The sequence below is a fragment of the Thermobia domestica genome, chromosome 5 (assembly GCF_964235325.1).
Source record: "Thermobia domestica chromosome 5, izTheDome1.hap1.1, whole genome shotgun sequence".
NCBI classification, from domain to species: domain Eukaryota; kingdom Metazoa; phylum Arthropoda; class Insecta; order Zygentoma; family Lepismatidae; genus Thermobia; species Thermobia domestica.
Genome location: NC_137458.1, coordinates 161,966,483 through 161,992,537, shown reverse-complemented (window position 1 = coordinate 161,992,537; position 26,055 = coordinate 161,966,483). Strand labels below are relative to the sequence as shown.

Genomic DNA, 26,055 nt, shown 5'->3' with positions numbered 1-26,055 from the left:
CCATGTAAGTTTGATGTTAACCAATCAATTTTTTTTTGACATCCTAAAGATAATGGATTGTATTCAAACGTTGATTTTGCTAAACAATGCAAGTTTACTGTATCATCACACGCAGTGTAACAACATTCACGAATAATAAGTTCGTTATTTGAAATTTTAAAAGCTTGTATGTCAATAATAGGTGAAATTTCATGTTTACGATGCAAGAAAAACAGTATAATTTGTCCAACAAATTCCATGTTGTTTAAACATTCACGGTTTTTTTCAAAATAAAATTTGTGATTGAGATTTCACTATGTTGTTCTTCAAACACTTCAAACAAATCAATAAGAGTTATTTCGTTTTATAAATGCTGTACAGCAAAAGTTCCAATATCATGAAGAAGGAAACACTGGTGTTGAAGTTTCAACGTAAATAGTTCACAGGAAATAATATTTAATCATAAGTATACATTATAGTTTTTAAAACACACAGTTCACTAATATTATTGTCACTACAATATACACAAATATAATCACCACCACCAATATGAGAATAGATATTTTCTCAAACACAATCACTTGAATCAACAGTTTGCATATGATTTTTCACTAATAAGGAAATATTTACAGGCACACACTCAGATCATTAACTTAACATAAATTTCTTTTTGTCTTTATTTTCAAAAATTCTCACTATTTCCCTCATAAAATTCGCGTCCTTTTCTTGAATTAAATCATAAAATGTTTCATAAAAAGTTCTTGAGTAAATATATCTATAATATGTGATCTTGCGTATACATAAAATTTGTCTTCCAGTTCAACGTCTATCAAGGATTTCAATGCATGTTCTTCTAATTCTTCTGGACTCATAAACAGACACTCATGTCCCATTTGGTGTCGCAATCCTTCTGCACATCCGCCGTAAATTAATATTTTGTCAGTGTCCCAATTAGTAATGGCGTCAATTATACATTCACGATCCAATTTTTGACGACTACATAAACAATTCAAACTCCAGAGTACTGAAGTTGATCCTCTTAATAGCGTTGGTGATGCAGGCGGCGATGGCGACACCGTTGGAGATGGTGTCTTTGGTTCCTCCTATTCACCTTTTTCATCCGAAGTTGATGAATAAATTTCATCATTCGAAGATGATAAGTATACTACTTGCGAGGAATCCGGCCTGCTGTCGGACTTTACCGTCTTCCTTCGCGGCGGAGGAGATGATAGCGTATCCTCACCGTCAAGTTCGCTGAAAACTAACTTGCATACGGGAGCCATATTGGAATACACAGAGCAGTCTCCTCAAACTCAGTATTTAAGCGTTTACGTCACAACAAAATTGGATCCTAACAATAACAAGTTCAGCCCTACCCACTTACGTATCCAATCACGTGATCATTCCAATCACTTTACTGTCAACAAAGAAAAAACAATGCGAATCTGCATTCAACCTCTTCCCCAAACAATCATACGATTTTCTTAGAAATTCAAAACATTGTTTCCACTCAAGGAAAAAGTCTATTATTCGAGAATCTTTAATACAAAGAAAAAAAGGAAAACTTACCTGTCAATAAACTTCAATTCTTAAAAATTCCCACACGTACACGTGCGTATATTTAAGGACAAGACCTATTCTTCGAGAATCTTGAATACAAAGAAGAAAGGAAACCGATTTGTCAATTATCCTAATTTATTACACTTACAAACATCTTTGCGAAATTCCATACATTGTTTCCACACGAACACGTGCGTTTACTCAAGGTCATTCACCTATTATCCGAGAATCTTGAACACAATAAAAGAAAAACAACACACGCCTGGGCTCTCCTAAACAATCAGGGGTGTAGCCAGCAGGTTTGTGTAGGGGGGCCCCGTCGTTTTTGAGGGGGGGCCAGCTACAATATACAAAGCCAAAAAATGTATTGCTGCTAGTCTGCAAAACTAAAAACATTTTAGCTTCTTCTTCTTCTTCTTCTTCTTCTTCTTCTTCTTCTTATTATTATTATTATTATTATTATTATTATTATTATTATTATTATTATTATTATTATTATTATTATCCATAAATTATATTCAAGATAGTTTTTATTATGCTTAATCAAGAACTACTGCACGGGAACAAACGCTATACTTTTGTGCATAACTATAAAGGTAACCAAGAAAGTTCTGTCCCTTTTCGTGGAGGTCTGTGTTCGATTGGACCTCACATCGTGAGTTGAATGCGAGTGGAGATAAGGCGAAAGTCAGTTTTTGTTGTAGGTATATCCAACATACTACCTGGTTGTGGCAATTCAGACACACCATGAACTTGCATAAAGACAGAGGGAATATGGGACTTCCACAGAGCGCCATAGGAGCATGTATGCTGAACGAGTTCAAATGGAGGTCAAACACCACTGTAGCGGGACAGAAGATATGCCAGGCCTTTGGTGAGGGTGTCGTGATGACGCAGACATTGCAGCGATGGTTTAACAAGTTTAAGGACGATGACGAAACACCAGAAAACACCACGTGCCAGAAGACCAACGCATGTCCAAAGAGGAACTGGGACTACAATTCAGTGTGTGGAGAAACCATTCGGCAGCACATCCATCAACTTGTGAAGCACTACAAGTTGGGTCGATGGGTCTCTCATATTTTGACTCCAGGTCAGAAGGCAACGCGGCAGTCGCCTGTGTTTATTTACTGTTTCGGAGCCATTTCTGGACAGGGCGTTAACATGTGATAAAAAGTGTGTCCTATACGAAGCTCCACGGCGTCGTCATCATTGGTTAGTGTCCCATGAACCGATTTCAAAACAACCGAAACCAGCACTGTACCAGAAGAAGGTCCTTCTGTGTGTTTGGTGCATCGTGCATCGGGAACTGCTACCAGCTGGTCAGAGTATCAATGCAACTGTGTAATGTCAGCAGTTGAGCTGTGCTCAACAAAACTCAAAACTCTGGAGCCATCACTTCTGAATTGCAAATGTGTCCTCGTTTACGGGACAACGCTAAGCCCCACGTGGCTAGGATGACTCAGGACACCATTTTCGTCTTGGATGGGAAACAATATTGCAACCACTATATTCCCAGCGTATTGCACCGTCCGATTATCATCTGTTCCATTCTTTGGACAATCACATTAGAGGACGCCATTTCAAATCCCTAGTAAAAGTCCAAAATGCACCTCATACTTTCTTCGTTTCACGGCCCACCACGTTCTACTGCGATGGATTCCATGGCCTTCCAGAACGTTTTCAGAAGGTCGTCGATGCTGATGGGGACTATTTTTCATCTTCCAGGTTAGGTGATATATCGATGTTCGAAGGCGGTGGGTGAAAAAGCAACAACACGTTTCTTAGTTACCTTTATATTTAAATTTAAGACATTGTATACAGAACCTATCTACACAAGATTGATTTTCTTTGAAATTTCACTTAATTTCTTTACGGTTTCCTGACAAATATACTTATTTATTATTCGTGACTAAAAAAACATAATTATTTTATTACACTGACGAAGAAACGTTCTTAAGTGTAAACAACCGATTTGGCTGGGATCCGGATATGTGTTACGGGAGACCAAAGTAGCAGACACGTATTTTGGCGTTTGGGCCCATACATGAAATTTCCAAAATACGGGGCCCCAAAGTGGCCCTATATGCTATAACTAGGAAGCGAATGACGTTACTTGTACACAACCGATTTGGCTGGGGTCTGGGTGTGTGTTACGGGAGACCAAGGTAGGAGACACGTAATTTGGCGTTTGGGCCCATATGAAGAAATTTCCGAAATACGGGGCCCCAAAGTGGCCCTACATGCCATAACTAGGAAGCGAATGACGTTACTGGTACAGAATGTTGGCTTGGGTTGGAATGTTATAATATATCCAAAAGTATGAGACTTGTGTTTGTTGTTAGGTCCTACAAAAAGAAATGTCGAATGTACAGGGTCCGATATTGCTAGATTTTCAATAAGGCCATGAAGTTGGCATATGTGGTACCCATGCAATTCTCAACAGATGTTCAGCTGGTACGAGCCGTCGAGGGGGATCTGCTGACCACGAGGGTGTCAACGGAGCGAAAGAATGTTTGCGTTTTTCGCTTGTATTTCTAACTTCATGGCCTTATTGAAAATCTAGCAATATCGGACCCTGTACATTCGACATTCCTTTTTGTGGGACCTAACAACAAACACAAGTCCCATACTTTTGGATATATTATAACATATTCCAACCCAAGCCAAGATTCTGTACCAGTAACGTCATTCGCTTCCTAGTTATGGAATGTAGGGCCGCTTTGCGGCCCCGTATTTCGGAAATTTCTGCGTATGGGCCCAAATGCCAAAATGCGTGTCTCCTACTTTGGTCTCCCGTAACACATATCCCGACCCCAGCCAAATCGTTGTTTACATTTAAGACCGTTTCCTCGTGAGTAGAAATAAAAGAGAGAGCGAATGAAACCCAAATTGAATAAAAGCATTGTTTCTCACCAAATCTTCCATCCTCTATGTCTTTTAAAACACTTGTTAAAGCATATAAAAATACACTGTACTTACAAATCAGTTTAGTACTTTGTTTTATGGCTGTATTTGTAGTACCTTGTTAAAACGTTTGTCTTCAAACTGTCAAATATAAATCGCAGTAAATTGTGTAATCTGCTGTCACAAAAAGTATCCTATTTTTCGATCGGTATAAGGAAGAGATACTATACTATTTTTCGATCGGCATGGAAAAACAATATTTCTCCATACTATTTTACCATAAATTATTAATTGTCAATAAACTTTGTTACTTTTAAATGAATGAAGCGAGGTAATTTTACTATGATGTTTTAAAAGCTGGTCATTTGGGGGGGGGGCAGGAAACCATTTGGGGGGCCCGGCCCCGATGGCCCCCCCCCTTGGCTACACCCCTGTAAACAATCATACGATTTTCTTCAACAAAAAAGCCGACATGTCAATTATCCTAATTATTACACATACAAACATCTGTGCTAAATTCCATACATTGTTTCCACACTTACACGTGCATATACTCGAGCAGAAAACCTATTGTCCGAGAATCCTGAATACAAAAGACCTATTCTCCGAGAATCTTGAATACAAAGAAAAAGGAAACCATCCTGTCAATTATTCTAATTTATTACACATACAAACATCTGAGCTAAAATTCATTACATTGCTTCCACAAGTACACGTGCGTATAATCATGTACAGCGGGGGACACTTCTAAATCGTACACCTTAGCCGTAAATCTCCATATGGCTGTACCATTTAGAAGTGTCCCCCGCTGTACAAGACCTATTCTCCAACAATCTTAAATACAAACAACCTATTGTAAAGAAGAGCCCTCCTGCTGTCTCATTGTCCCCGAGAACGTCGAACCACAACTACTCCAGCTAACTATAATATTAAAATCACTAGATGCAAAATAATTTAGTACTGCTTTCCCAAGGTATTCTGTTAATTGAGCTTTCGTTTCATTGTGTGACAGTAAGGTTTTCGTGGGAACTAGCTTTATGTTTGACGTGTTTTTGTTAAAAAAATTATGGGAACGGTTTGGTCTAGCCTTTCCTTGCAAGTTTGTTCTTTCAATGAATTGTCAATGTATCTGTCAAAAGTTAGCCTGGCTTCACCCCCAACTCCCATAATTTGAATGACTCCAACAACAGCCTTTGCAAGATATGCACAAATATTCATTGATATTGCACTATGCATTGATTTTTTTATAGACTGCACTATTACCATACCATCAATGACGTATACTCTTTTATTCTGCTTGGTAGCTGAAGAGCATTCTTGGTAAAGATAGGGGGATGCTTCACTGATAACTGAACATGAGGTGTACTTTTATATGGGAGAAATGAAAGAACTCTTTTCAGATGGAATATGAAGACAACCATCAGAAGAAAACAAGGGTCATGGAATAACTGAAAATTCGTAATTTCCTATTACATCTTTTACGTATGAAACACAAGACGCAACGGCTATATTGGACCCTATCTTGAAAAAAAAAAATCTTTAAAGAAAAATGGCACACATAATTTTTGAACTCTACATACTAAATATTATATGCTGAAAAAATAATTAAACTTAGCACATAAATAAAGCGAGAAAACTTATGAAGCACAAAATGCGACGGACATGTCGGACGCCATATTTGAAAAATACAAAATCATTAAAGAAAAAAATGGCACCAATAATTTTTTAAGTTTACATCCTAAATACTATCTGCTGAAAAATAAAATCAAACCTAGCACGTAAATCGAGCGAGAGAACGTATGACGCCATATTACGTGGAAAAAGATTTTAGAACATTGTGAAAGAAATGTGGTTTTCCAACAATTACTTATTGTGACCACTTTGTACCTCATTCATGCCAAGTGAGATATTTTCATCTTGCCCGTCGCAAATACCTTACGGGGCAGTAAGAAGGAAATTACTGAAAGAATTATAATGGGCCTTTGTTTAGCGATGGAGAGCTTAGGTAAGGCCATATTAGATTAGGTTAGACATTTTCTGTAAACCACCCTGTTTTGCTAGTTTCCTCAAGCCTTAATTAAATTGAAAGCTTCAATCAGAGATAAAACATTTACCATTTATGTACACTTGCCATTTTAATGCTTAGGTTTTCTGGCTAATTTCGCCAAGAACAATCCCATTACCATCACCCGTTTCTAGTTTACAACGCAGAATATAAATTCTACTAGGTCCAAGCGGCGGCCATCTTGAATTTCAGGCCGCCTTCTTGGATTCTACCTGAATCAAACTGTAAGTCATATCACATTTTAACGCTGATCATCTGAAGATCACAAAACAAAAGAGTAGCTTCGGTAAAATTTTTCCTACTCATACCCTGGCAGATCCTGCACTATTTCATTTCTTCTACTCCTTTCCTCAAGAATGCCGTATACATAAATTACATGCTTAATTAGAACTGTTTCTTTCTAAGATACTACATTTTACGTATGATTTTTTTTACCTGAAATATTTATATATTACGTTATTATTTTAATAATAATTCGTTTATAACAGCAAATTAACAATTTACCAGTACAACAAGGGGTTATTTTCTTATTGGTTAGGTTTTAACTTTTCATCTAGTGGATGTGTTGTGAATTGCGAAATCTGATCAAGTGAAATATATTAGTGACTTGTTGGCTACACTGCTGGCGGAGCCATCTAACGTAGAAGCTATGATATTAAGTTTGTGAGTGTGGAAGTAGAGAAGTTGAAAAAATGACGGATGCCGGTTTCTTTCGGGTAATGTTCACAGTAATATACTTAAAAGTAGCATGTAATTCGTCGTGAATATTTCCCACAGATTACATTACATATAGTATTCGTCTTTAAGACGTATAGGGCAGGATATATTGGCACTATCTCCACAAGGTGCTGCAATGCATGTAGATGCGGCAAAAAGTGGTATTGGAGGAGGTCGATTGAGAAAATTTTTCTAGAAATATAGGAGTACTTACTAAGAGAGATGGTTATAATTTAATGATTCTCGTAGATTTTTAGTTTAAAACTATTGAACAATGAAGAACTAAATTATTATTACAGTGATATTGTTACAAATTTATTGAATAGTCTTCTACCGAAGTCTGTAAACATTCAACAAATTAGACAAGAAGGATAGTTGCTAAAGTACACTTAAGCCAGAATACCATGTAACCCTATTGAGAATTCGAAAATATAGTGAACAAGTGCCTCTTAAGGTACGTACTAACAAAATGTCGGTATAATTACCTTCTCCAAACGAGTGGCAAATTCGCCGCAAGCAGCGTAAACAGTAAACATACTATGTATTCGGTGAATGATAAGCAATAGCTGATTTCAAGACATACAATATTTGTTACTTATCACCCATTTTCTCGCCTGCATTTTGAGTCACATAACGATTCATTTCCATGCAGTCCTATTTTAGGTATCCATAGGTACCTGAATTTATGAAGTACAGTCTTCTTTATGAAAATGGGCTATTGGTGCCTTATAAGTTGTTCTTTTCGGTAGAGTTACATCCGTGAGACCGGATAAACTTTAGGACATTTGCGTTCATGGGAACAGGCGTGTAAGCGACGGTGGGTATGCGTGTAAGCGAGGGTAGTGACAGTACACTGTTCCTCATGATAGGTGTTTAATCAGGCGGAAAACTTTATCGTTACCGATCATGATTTAGCGCACTGCATTAACATACGAATATACTTCATCATATCTTCCTTATAGCCTATGACGTACTTAAAAGCATACAGCTTCGATTTCGTTTTTTGTTAACATTATTATGGATGTCAGAGTTAAAATCTTTATATATGTTGATCAGGGTTGGCTGGTTTAAACCAGCTGTTTTTTTCAAAAAAACCAAGTGGTTTAAACCAAAAAACAAAAAATGCTCGTACAAGTGTAAGTGTTTGTAAAATCTTGATGAACACACATTTGTGGGTTATCACGTTTCACTCCCGTATATTATTCGTATTATATTCAGACCTAAATTCTCCATTCATTACTCAAAAAGATTATACTACAAAAGCAACTTTTTTTTTGTTTATAAATGTTTATTTTGTAATTTTTTGTAGTTATTATTATTGTTATGTAATTGCAATCGAAGAAAAATTTTAAATATTGTTTCGTTTCAATCTTTACTATTGATAAAATACATCGAAAATGCCGTACTTTTTGTGTGTGGGGGAGGGGAGGGGGTCATACAGACTCCACGAGAGGCATTTAGTGAAATAAGTATCTTTGGTATCTATTTATGTATAAATGAGTCTGAGCCAAAGTGGACTCAAATAATTCGTATCTTTATTCACTTTTCTTATTGATTAAGTCGGTGTATTTCTTTAATTTGGACCAGTAAAAGTCGTTAACTAACTTGAATTAAATTAGTTCTTCTATACTCCGTAGTACTTTGAAATTGTCCATATGTAATTCTGTATAATGGTTTCACTTGTGCAACTGTTTATCTTCTTGTCCTTCTGAAATGACTCTAGACAGTTATATTAAGAAGCATGTAAAGATCAGTACAACGTATTTTTATCAGGATTCCTTCGTAAGTGAGTCGGCAGACGTATCGCATTTGTGGCCAATTAGTCCCGGTTCCGAGTTCAAATGTAGGACAATTTCTCTGGGCTGTAACTCGAGAAGCGGTTTTTATTCCGCTTTAAGCTTATGTGACCCCTTCCAGCATAACCCGGTTGTTGCATAATAACATCAAGGCGAAACAAACTTATTTCTATCCATATATGATATGAATATATAGAGCAAATTATTTAAACCATAAAAACCTGGTTTAAACCAAAAACACCTGGTTTAAACCAAAAAAAAAAAAAGTTTTTTTGTTTTTTTTAATAAAAACCATGGTTTTTGCCAATCCTGATGTTGATTATCTATATACTGTTCGTTTAGAATAACATTCAATATTTCTTGTCTTCGGAGATGAGTTTGATTCCCGTCGATTGCTCAATTGTTTTGGATGCCACAGTGAGCTGTAGGTCCACGTCTCATATAGTCTTGTTGCGGAAATGGATATTGAACTATAATCCATCCAGCGATATTTCTTCTGTTCATTTTTTCGAATCTGGATTTGAGCTTGAGATTTTACGTCCTGTTGAGCAGACGTGGACCTACTGATTACCGTGCAGGGTTGGCAAAAACCATGGTTTTTATTGAAAAAAAAAACAGGTTTTTTGGTTTAAATAATTTACTCTATGTATTTATATTAGATATGAACAGAAATGAGTTTCTTTCGCTTTGGTGTTATTATGCAACAACAATGTTATGCTGGAAGGGGTCACATAAGCTTACAGCGGAATCCAGACCGCTTCTCGACTTACATCCAAGAGAAATTGTCCATTTGGACACGGAACCGGGACTAATTGGTCACAAATGCGACTGCCGACTCACTCACGAAGGACTCCTGATAAAAATACGTTGTACTGATCTTTACATAGGCCTATTTGTTAATATAATTGTCGAGTCATTTCGGAAGGACAAAAAGATAAACAGTTACACAAGTAAAAAAATATACCATAATTATATATAAATCGGGAAACTTCCGCCTTAGCCATTGGGAAAATCCTGTTATTACTTTAAATGTATTTGTATGTAAAATTTTAAGGTCAAAGTATCATAATCACTACGCCAGAACTGAGGTATTAAATTACAAATTTGGCATGTAGATATCATCAATAAAATTCAAGTCAAATCCAAGTTGATGTTGGAAGCTACGTAGGCAACACATAAATTTTGCCAATTTCTATCAATATATTTAAACAACGTTACTTCTTTGGGGGCCGCGGTGGCTCAGTGGTAGAGCGTTCACCTCTGGTGCTTGGGGTCCTGGGTTCGATACCAGCCCATGCCAAGTGAACTTTGTGGTGGACAAACACCGTGTGCGTGGGTTGTCTCGGGGTTCTCCCGTTTCCTCCCACTTTCTTCATTTCATTCATTACTCATCATCACCTTCTCCTTTAGCCTAACCGGCATAAGCGTGGGACGTAAAACAAAGATTTCATTTCAACGTTACTTCTTTATAAAACAACAGGCAATGATTCAATAGAAATGTATAATTTGGTTTCGTTTCGTACGTTTAGGCTTAACATCCTTATGAAATACCAAGGTTACTACGGAGAAGACTTTCGCTTAAAGGGACTTGCGATTAAAGGAATCGCTACTTGGTTTATACTTGAAAGATGGGTTGTGGTTCGATCGAGAATTGAGATAAACGTAATGCGGATAGTTTGATATGGAAACGTCACCATGACACGATTTAAAGCATTTTTCGTTTTTTTTTTTTGGGGGGGGGGTTAAACCATGGTTTAAACCAACGTGGAATCCGAACCACGTGAGTTCCCGCTGGGAATCGAACCCGGATCTCCCACGCCAAAGGCACGTACACTAACCGCTTAGCCACGTAGGGGCTCTTCGAATCTGGATGTTTAAAAGGTGGGTTAAGTTCCAAAGTTGGACGTCCGTTTCCAGGAAAATTTGTAAAATTTACAGGGAAAATATGGAGAATTTGATCGTTTGTGTGCATGATAATATGTAAGGATCTCGAGAAATATGTTTATTTGTTATATGTAAGCGATTATAAACACGGGACTATTCGGGGAGAGGAGGGAGCTAACCTAACCTAACCATTACCCGAGCTCACGATGTAAAGTCAGTTAAGAACGTACAAATTGAAAAAATAGCTTAATAGCTTTTATTAAGATTTTGGTAGAAAACTATCGGACGTCCAATTTCGAAATAAATTCCCTTGTCTGCTGTTACTTTCATATACTTTACTTACAAATACATCTTTTTCATTTTAGGCGTTTACTGTTCACTCTAGGAGACGGTTCTACCAAGTTTTGACAGATTTCTTACATTTTCAGGTTTGGTTCTAGCTTTGCTTTGCTTTTTATTTAGGCAGAGCATGCACTAAATAAGAGGCTCCATTACTGCTTACAGATTGATTTTGGGGAAGCTCAATGTAAATACAGTGTGCAACGTATGGCATAAAAACTATAGTGCATAAAACTTGAACCAACTGGTCCTAGGCGACTACTAAAAAGTGTGAATGTTATCCAACCGAGTTAGGGCAGGAGCGCAGGAGGGGTGCCCGAGCGGTAGCAAGGGGGTTCATCCGTAGGGAGCAGTCTCGTCAGCGAGGTGTATACGCATAAACGAGGATAGTGGAAAAAGCACAATTACACATACAATACTTTCACTCGTTTCAATATGCTGTGCACTGACAGTAATTCCGTATATTCGAACTCTCATTCCTTCACGAAAATTGTTTCACGTCGTATTTTATATAAAAATTTTCTATTTAGTTGAACCGTCAGCTCGAGTGAACCTTTCACGTTTGATCATAAATATTTCTTATTTTATATTTCTTGCGTCGTTTGTTCCATATGGTATTACTGTGGAAAATTAGTACAGTACCTTCGAACTGTTAACTGTTGCAAACTACGTAATACTCAGAAGTTACTAAAACAATAACTCCTAACTTTCTTACTGCGATTGAGGATATAGCTTCGAAACTGCGACTAAATATTTGTGGATGATGATATCTTTCCTTGTTCGTGTTTCAGAGGCGTTTGAGTGTGCAGTCCCTTATCAAATACATATCGCTAAGATATTGAAGGTTACGAAACGCTTCTTTCCTGTGCGCTACCCATTCAATGGAGGAATACTTACGTTCTCAAAAAATGAATTCCTTTCAGTATCACACGTAGTCTTACTGCCTTAGAAAGTATTTGTTAAAGGAGAAACTGTGTATAAGTACTGTGTCTAAATGTATGACATTCAGGAGGAACAGGCGCGTCAGTAACGGAGGGTATGTCCTTCAGCTTCAGTAACGGCGGAGGATGGTAGAACAACACTTCCTACGGTATAAAACATATGCATTATGCGTCACAAAGCTTTGTGACATTTGCATTATTACTTTACATACTACCTTGACATAATTATTCCTTTCATCATGTCTTTGTTATTGCGTATTAGTGGTACAGAGCATACTTCCTATTTCGTGCTTCTTACTTATTTTACATTTAATGTGTAACATTCCGATATACTTTTTAATTACTCTTGCAAAATCAAATTCTACAAATGTATTCCCCCATAACACCAGATATCATCCAAAATTTTGCTCCATTTCAGTGCATTTATCTCAGATGCAACTCCCCTCTTATTACTCTCCGCTCTACATCTATATATTTCCCTGCATTACAGCAGCATATACATCCTACGTTAGTTGATAACTTAAGGAGTTTGGAACATGTCATGGTATACTTTAGTGCCTATTCACCTCATAGCCTATCAGTCCGCTAATTCATATGGTCCAGAATTTAACATCGGTTTTCTCACTTATTAATCAGCGTACATTCATGGTCTTCGTTATCTTTTTTGTTACTCATGATTTCTCCGTAAATTTTGCATTTCGGAGCCACCATCTGCACCACTCAACCAATCTGAAATACGATAGCATCATTATTTCATGGCTAGTGTCTAAAATTCTCAAGTTATTGGAAACTTAGCCCTGGATATGTATTGGCACTCGGATTTTTATTATGCACCTCTTATTCTATGTATGTAAACCAAGATCGGAGAATGTATAGAAGCAGTTCAGATCTAAGATGTACGTTAACAAGGAATGATTTAGGTTACCGCATAGCTGAAAATTATTGTGAAGACATCCAGTATAACATTAATTAATTATTAATATACGTAATTAATTAATTAATTAGTTAGAAGTAATTTGTTTATACAATGTAGAAACAATAGAGTATAAAACGATACAAATATAATATTGTTATGTTGAACAATGAAGAATAGGTGCTCAGAGTATTATATTCTTGTGCACAAGACGCCGTCGCAGTATATTAGTTCATCTGTAGTGCATTTTTAAGCCATGCAGTTCATACATATTTTAAAAGCGAGCTGTCAGTATCCTATAGTGGGGCAACGGTATTAAATGTTAAGATTAGAAAAATGTTAATTAAATCATTCACTATTATGACTTTTTTCTGTCAGCATTTTCAAAAATTTCCGTTTTGAAGTGACGCAATCTATATTTTTTTCGTCTCATTGAAATTGGCGTTGTTTGTGTTACAAGGAAATGTCTGAACCGTGTGAAATGAATTTTGGAACATTGTTATTACCTACCTCAAACCTTTTTTTTTTTTTTTTTTTAAATCATGTCACTGATTAAAGGGTATATCCTAAGGGAATAGAGAGGTTTGAAATGTATCCCTAAAATTGAGTATTTTATGGGTTTTTATCATTGCTATCCCATATCGCTATTCCATTATCAATGCTGTCCAAAGTGAGGATTTTTTCTCCGTGTAAAGAGCGGACATTTGAGCTAGTAATAATTAAAGTAACGTAGCTTTCCATTGTCACTTATTTTGTGTATTTTATTCAGGGTTGGCTGGTTTAAACCAAGGTGGTTTAAACCAAAGTTTAAACCAGCTGGTTTTTTCAAAAAAACCAACTGGTTTAAACCAAAAAACAAAAAATGTTCGTAAAAGTGTAAGTGTTTGTAAAATCTTGATGAACACACATTTGTGGGTTATCACGTTTCACTCCCGTATATTATTCGTATTATATTCAGACCTAAATTCCCCATTCATTACTCAAAAAGATTATACTACAAAAGCAACTTTTTTAAAAAATAAGTTTATAAACGTTTATTTTGTGATTTTTCTTGTAGTTATTATTGTTATGTAATTGCAATCGAAGAAAAATTCTAAATATTGTTTCGTTTCAATGTTTACTATTGATAAAATACATCGAAAATGCCGTACTTTGTGTGTGTGTGTGTGGGGGGGAGGGGGGTCATACAGACCTCACGAGAGGCATTTAGTGAAATAAGTATCTTTGGTATCTATTTATGTATAAATGAGTCTGAGCCAAAGTGGACTCAAATAATTCGTATCTTTATTCACTTTTCTTATTGATATGCAGATTAAGTCGGTGTATTTCTTTAATTTGGACCAATAAAAGTCGTTCTTAACTAACTTGAACTAAATTAGTTCTTCTGTACTCCGTAGTACTTTGAAATTGTTCATGTGTAATTCTGTGTAATGGTTTCAGTTGTGCAACTGTTTATCTTTTTGTCCTTCTGAAATGACTCTTGACAGAGATCAGTACAACGTTTTTTTTTTTATCAGGATTCCTTCGTGAGTGAGTCGGCAGACGTATCGCATTTGTGGCCAATTAGTCCTGGTTCCGAGTTCAAATGGAGGACAATTTCTCTCGGATGTAACTCGAGAAGCGGTTTTTATTCCGCTTTAAGCTTATGTGACCCCTTCCAGCATAACTCGGTTGTCGCATAATAACATCAAGGCGAAACAAACTTATTTCTGTCCATATATGATATGAATATATAGAGCAAATTATTTAAACCATAAAAACCTGGTTTAAACCAAAAAAACCTGGTTTAAACCAAAAAAACCGGTTTATTTGGTTTTTTTAATAAAAACCATGGTTTTTGCCAACCCTGATTTTATTTCACTTCAGTAACAACATAATTGGTCGGAAAAAAAAAAAAAGGTGTTAACATTACACCGATTTGAATCTTTTCATTTCCTCCTAAGTCAAAATTTTAGATATACTCCCTTTTAAGTTACATTATTCCTTTATACTAGAAACGTAATGAGTCTCAAGAAAAAATACACAAGTTGAAGATTGATATTTCGTGCTTCACTCAATCCACGGTATGTCTTCCCACTTCCAAATTTTACAGATTATTTTGACGAACTTACGGATTTTTTACACTGATTCAAAGTATCGATGTGATGGGTGAAGCTTTGCCAAACGTATGTCTGCTCAAAATCTGTCACGTTCTATAGTTACGTGTGTCAAATAAAATAAAATTTAAAAAATGATTAATAATTATGGAATTAAATTGGATTTACGATATATTAAATGAAAATATCTGTTTTTCAGTTTTACCCTCTCTTCCCCTTCCCAAAATTATTACCTTCTTATAGTCTTTGGTTCAAAATTTGGTAATAATGGTAATAGTGTTATCCCATTCCTTCACACAATTTTTTTTGACCAATTACGTTATTAGTGGAGTGAAATAAAACAGGCAAAACAAGTGAGACTGAAAATAAATGTTTCTTTAATTATTATTAATCAGTTACATAAAATACCAGTTAACACCATAAAAGGAAAATGCCTGTTTGCTTATTGGTTGTGAAACGTGTTCACTTACTCTGATAAAAGAACGAAAACTCAAAGTATTTTAGAATAAAGCCCTGAGACAATATTCGGACTCAAGGGGAACGGGAGTGGGGAATGGCGGAAACTTCGTAACGAGGAACTTCATAATTTATACCGTATACAAAACACTGTTAGGGTCATCAAGTCCAGGAGGCTCAGATGGGCAGGTCATATGGCCAGAGTGAAAGAAAGTGGGAACGCTTTCAAAATTTTAACCGGGAATCCAGTCGGAAAACGACCATTAGGAAGACTTAGACGAAGATTGAAGGACAATATTAAATGGATCTCGCAGAATGAAGGATACAAAGTAGAAACTGGATCTGGATCCAGTTGGTTAAAGATAGAAATCAATAGAGAGATTTTATGAACGTGGCATTGAACCTCCGGGTTCCAGAGCCTATAGAGTTAGTTTAGTTAGTGCTTATGAATACAAATATTGAGATACAAAGGAAATTTTGTGGAGAAGTCTGGAAATAAGAAAAGTAATGCTATTAGGAAGAAGAAGAAAAATAGAATGTAGTTCCATGGAAAGATACGTGCTGAAGAAAATAATAACTTTTTTACCGAAGTGTTCGTCTTTAGATAAAGAACATCCGATCATGGCTTAGTAAAAAGTGTCCACCCATCGCTAAATAATTTCTAATTGCGTTTTTTTTATCCTAGTTGAAGGGCGCTGAATCCAAAGAAACTGTTTTTAAACTTATCCGTCCATCGAATCACGAAAAGAGTATATCACTTCAAGAGAATAGAGTACAGGGCCTCGCCACTGGTGTCAACTGACAGTTCAGTGTATATAGCTACTCAAGTACATGGAATGCAAATGACGCTGTTGTCTCAAATTGTGTATGGTTTTGGGTACTTAATGTTTCAAAATCGTTCAACAATAATTCGAGTCGTCTGTTTAGGTGTTAATATGAGGAACCTGATCCGCTGGTGATTTACCATTGTGCTTAGTACGTCAGTTCTAACGGTTCTCCAGGCATGCCACCCATACCCTCAAGGACTGCGCTGAGTGAAACAAATACTCAATACTGGTTCAATATTTAGCATATGGTGTATTTACTGTATCGAGTAATGTGAGATAATTCTTTTGTTATTCTGCTGAAGATTAGCATGAACAATACATCAGTGGTTGATCTCCCTCGTAGCTATATGGTTGTTATACATTCCTTTGGGGCGGGAGATCCAGGTTCGATTCGTAGTGGAAGCTCGTGTAGTTTGCATCCTACAGTAAGCTGAAGGGTCAGATTTTGTATATATATCCTTGGTACTGGAAAGGGACGTTAAATTTCAAGACCAAGATAGCAAGCCAATGGAAAACGGTAGTCTTATTCTTACCAGTCGGTGATTTATTTATCATATAGAGATGAAAAAGTGAATATGAAAGAATGATGATGTAGAAATATTTCAAATCAAAATCTCCAGTTTATCGTCAGTTACTGTATATGCTAGGGAACATCAGTATATATATATATATAACTGTTGGAACTATTTTGTTCCTTCTATAAGGAATATTGATAGGAAGATGTAATAAATGAAACTGGAAATAAATATTTCTTTAATTATTATTAATCAGTTGCATAAAATATATATACAGAGAAGTTGTTGGTCGTTGCAGCCATGCTTAAATAGAAATTAAATTTACGTAAGTTTTGCACTATTCAGAATGTTCGTAAAATATGTATAAATGTAAGTAGTTTCGCGTCATTATGAAACGAAGCACACAAAACAGCTTCGATGTTACCACTCGTAACACTTGATTGTCAGTTTATAAAAAGGTTATTGCAAACCTTGTTGCACCAAATAGCTTAGTGCTAAGTGTTCGCTGAGTCAGTTTCAACTCTAGCGAGTTAATTCTGTCCAGAATGTAAACTAACACAAATTGGTGGAAATATACAAAATTTATTTCTTACGAAAACACTCACACACGTCAAGATGAGATATCTAACATCTGTTAGCCACAATAAAACTTCATGTGTCTCTATATTAAAATAATTAGTCAGTAGTAAAAGAATACATGGTAACTCTTTAGTCCTCTTTGCTCTGTTGTCCAGTGCGCCTTTGCAACATTTGCTGGAGACTATCCACACTTCACTTAACTGGGCATAGTACTTAACCCAAGTTCAATATGTGGCAGCTCAAAGTGTACAGTTCCAGCGCCGTCAACCGAACACACAATGATAACGAATTTGGGTTCAGTGGGAGATTAATGTGTGGTGCCTGTTCCCGTGGAGTCCACTGATATGTCCGTTGGGAATTTGTGTACAACACACATTTCTCATGCATAAGTGAGAACTCTATGCAGAAAAAACTTTTGTGACAGAGTAGTAGCGAGGAACGTATGCTAAGACATTCAAGTTTTTGCCTGGTGTCTTGGGGTATCCAATTGGATAGCTTCCGCGATTTACCAATTCGGTGTAGATGTAACTGGAGACTATCATCGGTCGCCTGAAACTTTGCAAGTTACTGGCAAATTTGGCGTGGATCTACCCCTTCCAATCACAACGTTCAATTCATCATCGTTGAACAATGGTTATTCTGCGTAAGTCATCTTCAAAAGACTCTTGTCCCGAACTAGTTGTGGGTTGTTGTTGCGCTTCCTGCGTTTTCTTCAAATGTCGGCGTAATGGTTCATTTGTACCCTGTTCATAAAGCAGGTATTCGTGAATAACAGATTGTTGCACTTTCACGTTGCAATATTTTTTGATTACTGCAGATATATTTTTTACGTGACTAACAGTCAGTAGACTTTCCAAGGTATACCTCTTACATGTCACGTGCCTATGCTTTGTGCTGTCTCGGAGTGCAAGTGAGGGCCATAAACTTGTTAAGTAAGCTGATACCTGCTATTTGAAATCTCTGTAATATTTACAGAGAATTGAGAACTATCTCTATGTGTACTAGATATTTCAATTTATTTTTTTTTCTAATATATCTTATTATTTTGCAGGGTACGTCAGCTGAACAGGATAATCGGTTTAGTGACAAAGAAAAGAAACTGATGAAACAAATGAAGTTTGCAGATAATTTAAGTAGAAAAGTAAGTACACATCTTTGTTATATTTATGTATTATTGATTGATTTTGATTACTGTGTATCGAATGCAGAGATTTTTAATAACATTCAGTGAAATTTCTTTGATATATATGAGCCTACCCATATTTGCGTACAGATTTATTTTAACTGAGCTACAAGTAAGACTTACATTATGTTAAAACAAGGAGGTTAATGGTTCAGTTACAAACGGGAAAAAGGGTAAAGAATTATTTCTGCGAATTACTCAGAACGCATTTTTACAGTTCAAGCATTGCATAATACATAGGACACAAAGTTATACACACTGTAGGATGCAAAATGTGTAAATATCATTGTAACTTACAAGGTTTTACTGAGGTCGATGGTTCGCTTATGACACCACTAATACCAATAAGCCTCATATGAAGCAGTTTGTTCTAAGTTGCAGATTTCACTACCCGTGAAAGTCTATGTTACTCCTACGTAAAATACAATCTGAATTTTGTGATCACACATACAGGACGTTTTCTCCGCTTCCCCCGGTCAAGAATAACATGTGATGTCACTGCGTACTCCTGCTCTCTACCGTCAACACTTTGAATAAGTCAGCAACCTCGTACGAGTTAATTCTGCACGATCGGAGTCAAACAAATATGTCACACAGTTGGCAATAAATAAGACATTTTCGGGCCTCGAGGGGGTTAAGTAGAGACTAAAGGATAGATATGTAATGTATTTTTGGGACGATTAAGCGATTACAATCATCTTTCTATGATTACCGTTTTTGCTGTATTGCAATCAACATTAAGACGTTTTTTTTTTTTTTTTTTTTTTTTAATTTTCTGTCACTTTCGGTTGTAATAGAGAGATTTAAATATATTCTTGGGACGCTACCCCTTACAGTGTTCAGTCTATATCGATTAAATCCGTCTCCTTTAACCTAGTCGGCAGAATCGTGGGACGTAACACTTACAGATTTCATATATCGATCAAAGTTAAAGTCAGAAGTGGTTGATTTGTACCACTCCCGTTTTAATAGAGAGATTACAGTGAAAACAGAATATATATATTTAGGACATTCATATTATTACAGAATACCGCTTCTCGCTGTGTTACTCTTTTCGCTCTGTAGTAATCAACGTTAAAAAGAAAATGGTTGATTTCTACCACTTCAGGTTTGAATACGGGTTATTTACCTTAGCGTTTTTACTGTGTACATCAATATTGACACTGGAGGACGTAGTGAATTTCTACAGTTTCCGGGTATAGTAGAGGGTTTAAGATGAAAATGAAATTTTTTGTTGAGACGCTTAATCGATTCCAGTAAACGGTTTTTCTTTATTATTGTTTTTACTCAATAACAACCAAGTAAAACCGGTATTTGATTTTCTGCCAGTGTTAAAAGAAAGAGTAGAGTGGAGATGAGATATATGTTTTGGGACGCTTAATCGTATTAAAAAAAAAAAAAAAAAAAAAAAAAAATCGCTGTTACTGTTTTCACTCTATAACGATCAATGCTAATACAGGAAGTGGTTGATTTCTGCCACTTATGGTTTGAATAGCAGGTTAGAAGAGAAGATAGTACCTATTCTGAGAACGCTAAATCGATTTCATGAAAGCACTTCTTGTTATCTCTTAACGTTTTTGCTGTATGTAGATCAATATTGAAACCGGAAGTCGTAGTTAATTTCTATCTTTTCCGCTTTTAGTAGGGACTTAAAGGTGGAAATATATTGTTGCGACATTTAATCGATCGCAGGAAAACTCTTCTCTTTCTATCACCGTTTCAACTCCATAGTGATCATCGTTAAAACCAGAATGGTTAATATCTGGCACTTTCCGTTATAATAGAAAGATTAGAATAGAGATGGGATATATATTTTTGGGACCCTTTATCGATGGCTGAAAACCGCTTTGTCTTATCAATTTCACTCTATAATGGTCAACGTTAAAACCGGAAGTAGTTCTGTTAGAGTAGTAGAGTAGAGATAGAATATGTTTTTGAAATGCATAATTGATTACAGAAAATAATTTCTCACTATCTGTCTTACAACCAGAAATGGTTGATTTCTGCTACTTCTAATTTGAATAGAGGATTAAGAGAGAAGATGATATCTATTAGAACGCTAAATCGATTAGAAAGAAGAAAGATTTCTCGCTATCTGCTATCGTTTTAGCTCTGTGTAAACCAATATTGAAACAGGAAGTTGTAGTGAATTTCTAGCATTTTGGGTTTTAATAGAATTACGGACGGAGATGTAGTGTATTATCGGGACGTTTAATCGATTCAGAAAACTGCATCTCTCCATTAATGTTTTTGGTCTATAAAATCGGAAATGGTTAATTTCTATTACTTCGGTTTGAATATAGACTTCAAAAGAGAACTTGATTCTTAACTTTTGACCCTATACATTTTTTTACAAAATTTGATGATGATTGCTAAATAGTTCTTCAGAAATTTGTCTCCCGAATGGACATACAGGGTGAATATATAAACTAGTTTAGGTAAACCAAATTCCATTAAAACCAACGGGCAATTCAAATGAAATTTGTGATATAAATTGTTCACAAATCGATGCAGTTATACAACACGAAGTAAAAAAATACATATAAAAAACTGGCATATGGTATGTTCAGATTTTCTATTTTTATTTAATTAATTTTCTTTTAAAACTGATATCTGTTGCTTTAGACCAAATACAGCGGCGCAACAATAGCCTTTCCCTTAAGTACAACAAGAGTACAAGACACCATTTATACAATACAGATTCAAATGAAATGAAATGAAATCTTTGAGTTTTACATCCCACGGTTATGCCTGGTTAGGCTAAAGGAGACGGAGATGATGAGTAATGAATGAAGTGGTGGAATGAAGAAAGCAGGGTGGAAAAAAATCATGATTTTTTGTAAAAATCATTTTTGTTGATTTTTTTTATTTAAATCTATTGTTTTGGATTTAAATCAAATCCTTCTTTTCGCGTAATACAAGTCACGAACTGAAGATAAAACATTAGGAATTAATATTAAATGTTAATTATGCCATTTAAGTGAAAGTATTGGGCTTGAATTTTGAATTGATTACCAGTCGTTAACTTATTTCAATCCCAAATAGAGATGCAAGGGTTCGGAAAAAACAGTCTTTTTTTTGGAGGGGGGGACTCGTTTTTTTTTTTTTTTTGCTTCGCTTTTTTGCTTGGGAAATTTTGTGCTTTTTTCCAAATTCTGCTTTAAATTGATAAAGCAGGTTTTGTTTCGCTTCTCTACATTACAAAAATTCATTTAAGTAGTAATGGATCCAGATAATAATAATAATAATGTCTGTTTTTGCTACACCTACAGAAGCTTCTTTGAAATGGAACAGAAATGTTGAAAATGTATTTTCTATTCATTTATTACATACGTAATAATCTGTTACCACCTATCAGGTGCTTTGAACCTGCAAAATCGGTAAAGTCCCAAATTCTGTAATGCACTGACTATTCCTTAAGCTTGTTTAGAGTCAGGAAAGTACTGAATTTTCTGTTCATGGATCATATGCGTAATACTGTTCATCTGAGCGTTTGGTTTCCAAGGCTCTGGAATATATAACCACCATCACAGTTTACCCAGTCCTGGAGGTTTCTGAATTTTTAACAAGAATGCAACATGTCAATACGGAACTTTCCCTTAAAAAAAAAAAAAAAAAAAAACACCTACGAAATACATTTAAGCCAAGCACAACAAACATGAGTGGTAGTTAGTTAGCTTTTCCGCTTCTATTGGGAAATCTGGGATTCAGTCCCGCATTCGACCATTCCGACAAAAGTTCTTAATTCCATCTGTGAATGTAGAGATAGTGCGTGTATTGTGATTCCTGGTTGATTTCATTTCTTATGTTTTAAATTGTTACCAGCAGAGACGGATTTGCAAAAGGGGTTAGGGTGGGGGTGTCTTTCGGACTGAAGCCTGTTCTCCGAAATTACGGAATTTTTAAAACAAACGAAATTTTAGTTGTGTCTGTACTCATAAACTTCAAGCTCCCCTTAAATGAAAATCAGGCATTTTTAGAAGGAAAAAAAAAAAAAAAAAAAAAAACTAACCATTAATAAGAAAAAACCCTCCCAAAACACTTTTCTAAATCCGTACTGATTATTTGTATAAAATGGTATTCAAGGTTCCATCCGGAAGATTATTGCTACATCATTACACAGCTACAGTATAACAAGAATGTGGAAGTATTCTCTGACGGATATATTGAAAAACATAAGTTTAACTATGTACTAGAAACTAGAATACTAAGCTCTAAGAATTGAAACACGAATAACTAAAAGTGAAATGATCTAAAGAAGAAAAAATGTCGATAACTCAGAAGTTAAAATAAAGTTATGTAGCCTCTAAAATTGCTCTCAAATACTACGTACTTAATGTTTAATTCATAAAACATGTACTACATCCATCATGATGGTGAATTCTACGGAGAAAATATGGCATTTAGGTTATGAAATCTTGTTTAACTATAGAGTATACTATAAGAAAGCTATTTAGATAGAAAAATCATGAAAATGAAAAAAGCCAAAATTTCTGTTTTTTCCTTAAAAAGCCGGCTTTTATGTAAAAAAAAAATCAATTCAAAAAAGCCGGCTATTTTGCATCTCTAATCTCAAACAATGTTTCTTAAGCACTAAGGAAAAAGTACGACGACGTTTATCAACATGATATTTTTTTCGCAAAAGTTACTTATACTTGGCAGGGGCATACCTAAAAAATAAATTGGAACAAGCTGCGGCACGGAATACATATAAAATACGTAAATTTCGCCTAAAGTTGTAAAATCTAAAAAAGATTTAAGTTTTGGGGAGGGAATCGGACCCCTTTATAAATACGCCCATATTATCTGGGAACAAAAAAAGAGACGCGCACACAAAAGAATTTTCGTCTTAAATGTCCATGGTGATTTATTTTCTCGTTGGAATAGTTAACGATTTAAAAACCTTATGTTACGAAGATAAGAAAGCAGAATTCCCCCGTTACCCGCTCAAAACGGGATTTTCGCTAATCATCCTCTGCATGACACTCGTTTTCATACTGTGCTGTATATACATTTGCATCTTATTGTAATATGATTATCTTCCATAATTGAAATAACATAACAGAGGCTGGATTTTACTTATTTTCCCTTTAGATTAATTTATTTCGGAATTTGATTTAAATCAACAATTTTTATTTAAAAAATCAAGTGATTTAAATCGTGATTTAAATTAATCCGCCCTGGAAGAAAGTGGGAGGAAACCCACGCACACGGTGTTTGTCCACCACAAAGTTCACTTGGCGGGGGCTGGGATCGAACCCGGTACCCCAAGCTCCAGAGGTGAATGCTCTACCACTGAGCCACCGCGGCCCAATAAGGTTCAAATTAAGAGAGAAGAGCAAAAATTCTTGATTTTCATATATGATATGACTCAAATCAGGGTGGATTGATTTAAATCAGTCTGATTTAAATCACTTGATTTTTTAAAAATAAAAATCGTTGATTTAGATCAAATTCCGAAATAAATTAATTTAAAGTTAAAATAAGTAAAAAATCCCTTTCTGTTCTGTTATTTCGATTATGGGGGATAATAATCATAATACAATGAGACTCAAATGTATGTACAGTACAGTATGAAAACGAGTGTCATGCAGAGGATAATTAGGGAAAATCCCGTTTTGCACGGGTAACGGGAGAATCCTGCTTTCTTCTTTTCGTAACAGAGTTTGTAAATCGTTAAGTATGCCAATGAGGAAATCGCCATGGATTTAATACTAAAATGCTTTTGTGTACATTTCTATTTTTTCCCAATTAATAGGGGCGTATTTAGAGAAGTCCGAACCCCTCTCCGAAATTTTCTCTTTTTAAGATTTTATAACTTTAGGCGAACTTTATGTATTTTATATGTATTTCGTGCCGGAAGCTAGTTCCGATTTTTTTTTTTTTAAATATGCCTCTGCCAAATGTCAGTAACTTTAATGAAAAAAAAAAAGTGTCATGCTGATAAACGTTGCTGTACTTTTTCCTTAATGCTTAGAAAGCATTGTTTGGGATTGAAATAAGTTAACGATTGGGGATTAATTCAAACTTCAGCCCCAATACTTTCACTTAAATGACAACATTTAATAATAACTCCTAATGTTATTTTTCTTCAGTTCGCGACTTGTATTATACGAGGAGAAAGATTTGATTTAAATAAAAAAATCAATGAAAGAGAATTTTTTAAAAAAATCATGATTTTTTTCTACCTATTCAAATACCTTTTCTTTTTGGTACTAATGAAGAGGTCTTGTGTAAAATGTTAACATTCTTAATTGAATGTTGAGACTCTTGCAGCTGTTCAGGCAACTCCGAGACCGCTATTGTCACTGGATTTAGTAGGTATATGATTTGACAGCGCTTACTTTCGGAAATTTTTATGACAAAGCCACTTAAATGTTTCATTTCTGAACTCAGGAGCAGCTTGCTTGGCGTGTGGAATTTGAATGCTCACTAGCAAGCCCCGTCGTGTCGTTTCTCTCTCTGACATCTATCACAGTAATTTTTCAATACGTAATCATTGTGTGTGGACTTCAAACCTAGTTATTATTTAAATTTATTCTTAGCTAGACGTGGAATATTAGAATTCTTTTCTTGTGGAATAATGAAGGGCAATAGTTGTAAGAATGAAGTTGGGTACACGAACAGGATCTTAAAGATTGGCTATAGAATATATTATAATTAATTTTAAATACGAGCCCGAGCAGAAAATTGTAAATCTCCAGCATTAGAGATCTCTGCTTTGCCCCATTTCAGGAGAGAACCGTAGGTACCTGTAGTGTAAGTTTACGAACGATGTAGATAATAGTGAAGAGGGGAAATTTTGGAAGCATGTCTCCGTCAACTCCCTGGCTTTTAAGATAGAGTACCAATAAGACAAATTACGAATACACAAGATATACATTTTTAGTCCTCACTGGCCTAGTGGCCTATCGTGCTTGCCTTTGGTGCGTGAGATCCCGGATTCGACTCCCGGTTGGAGGGCCATGAAAAATTTGAACGCATTACGGTGGTTCGGGTTCCATCTTAAAATGTAGATTCATTTCTCTTGTAGCCTTGGTGCTGAAAACGTACACTAAACTTCAATCAACGATTCCATCTAATTTTTATTTCATCTCCGAATCATTGTAACTGAAGGGAGCGTTATCGAAGCTTCTCCATTTGACTCGATAGGTATTTGTATATCTGTCCATCTGTCCGTCCGTCTGTTTCACGATAACTCTTGTAAAACTTAACTGATTTTGATTGAACTTGGTGTGTGCCTTCCTTCAATATGCATAAATAACCCTGTTTGAAGTTGCAATCCATGAAGAATAAGG

The 26,055-nt window shown here is 35.6% G+C and overlaps 1 protein-coding gene across 8 annotated transcripts in view; it reads left to right on the top strand.

The window, feature by feature from the left end:
• The first annotated feature begins 7,101 nt into the window (after positions 1-7,101).
• The window catches only part of Srrm1 (Serine-arginine repetitive matrix 1), a 211,433-nt gene continuing 192,479 nt past the window's right edge, over positions 7,102-26,055 (top strand). For all 8 annotated transcript variants that reach the window (XM_081759292.1, XM_081759288.1, XM_081759287.1 and 5 more), the window contains exons 1-2: positions 7,102-7,227; positions 18,626-18,715. In XM_081759292.1, coding sequence (XP_081615418.1) covers positions 7,204-7,227; positions 18,626-18,715 — 114 coding nt within the window. In that variant the 5' untranslated portion in view covers positions 7,102-7,203. The remainder of the gene's footprint in view (positions 7,228-18,625; positions 18,716-26,055) is intronic.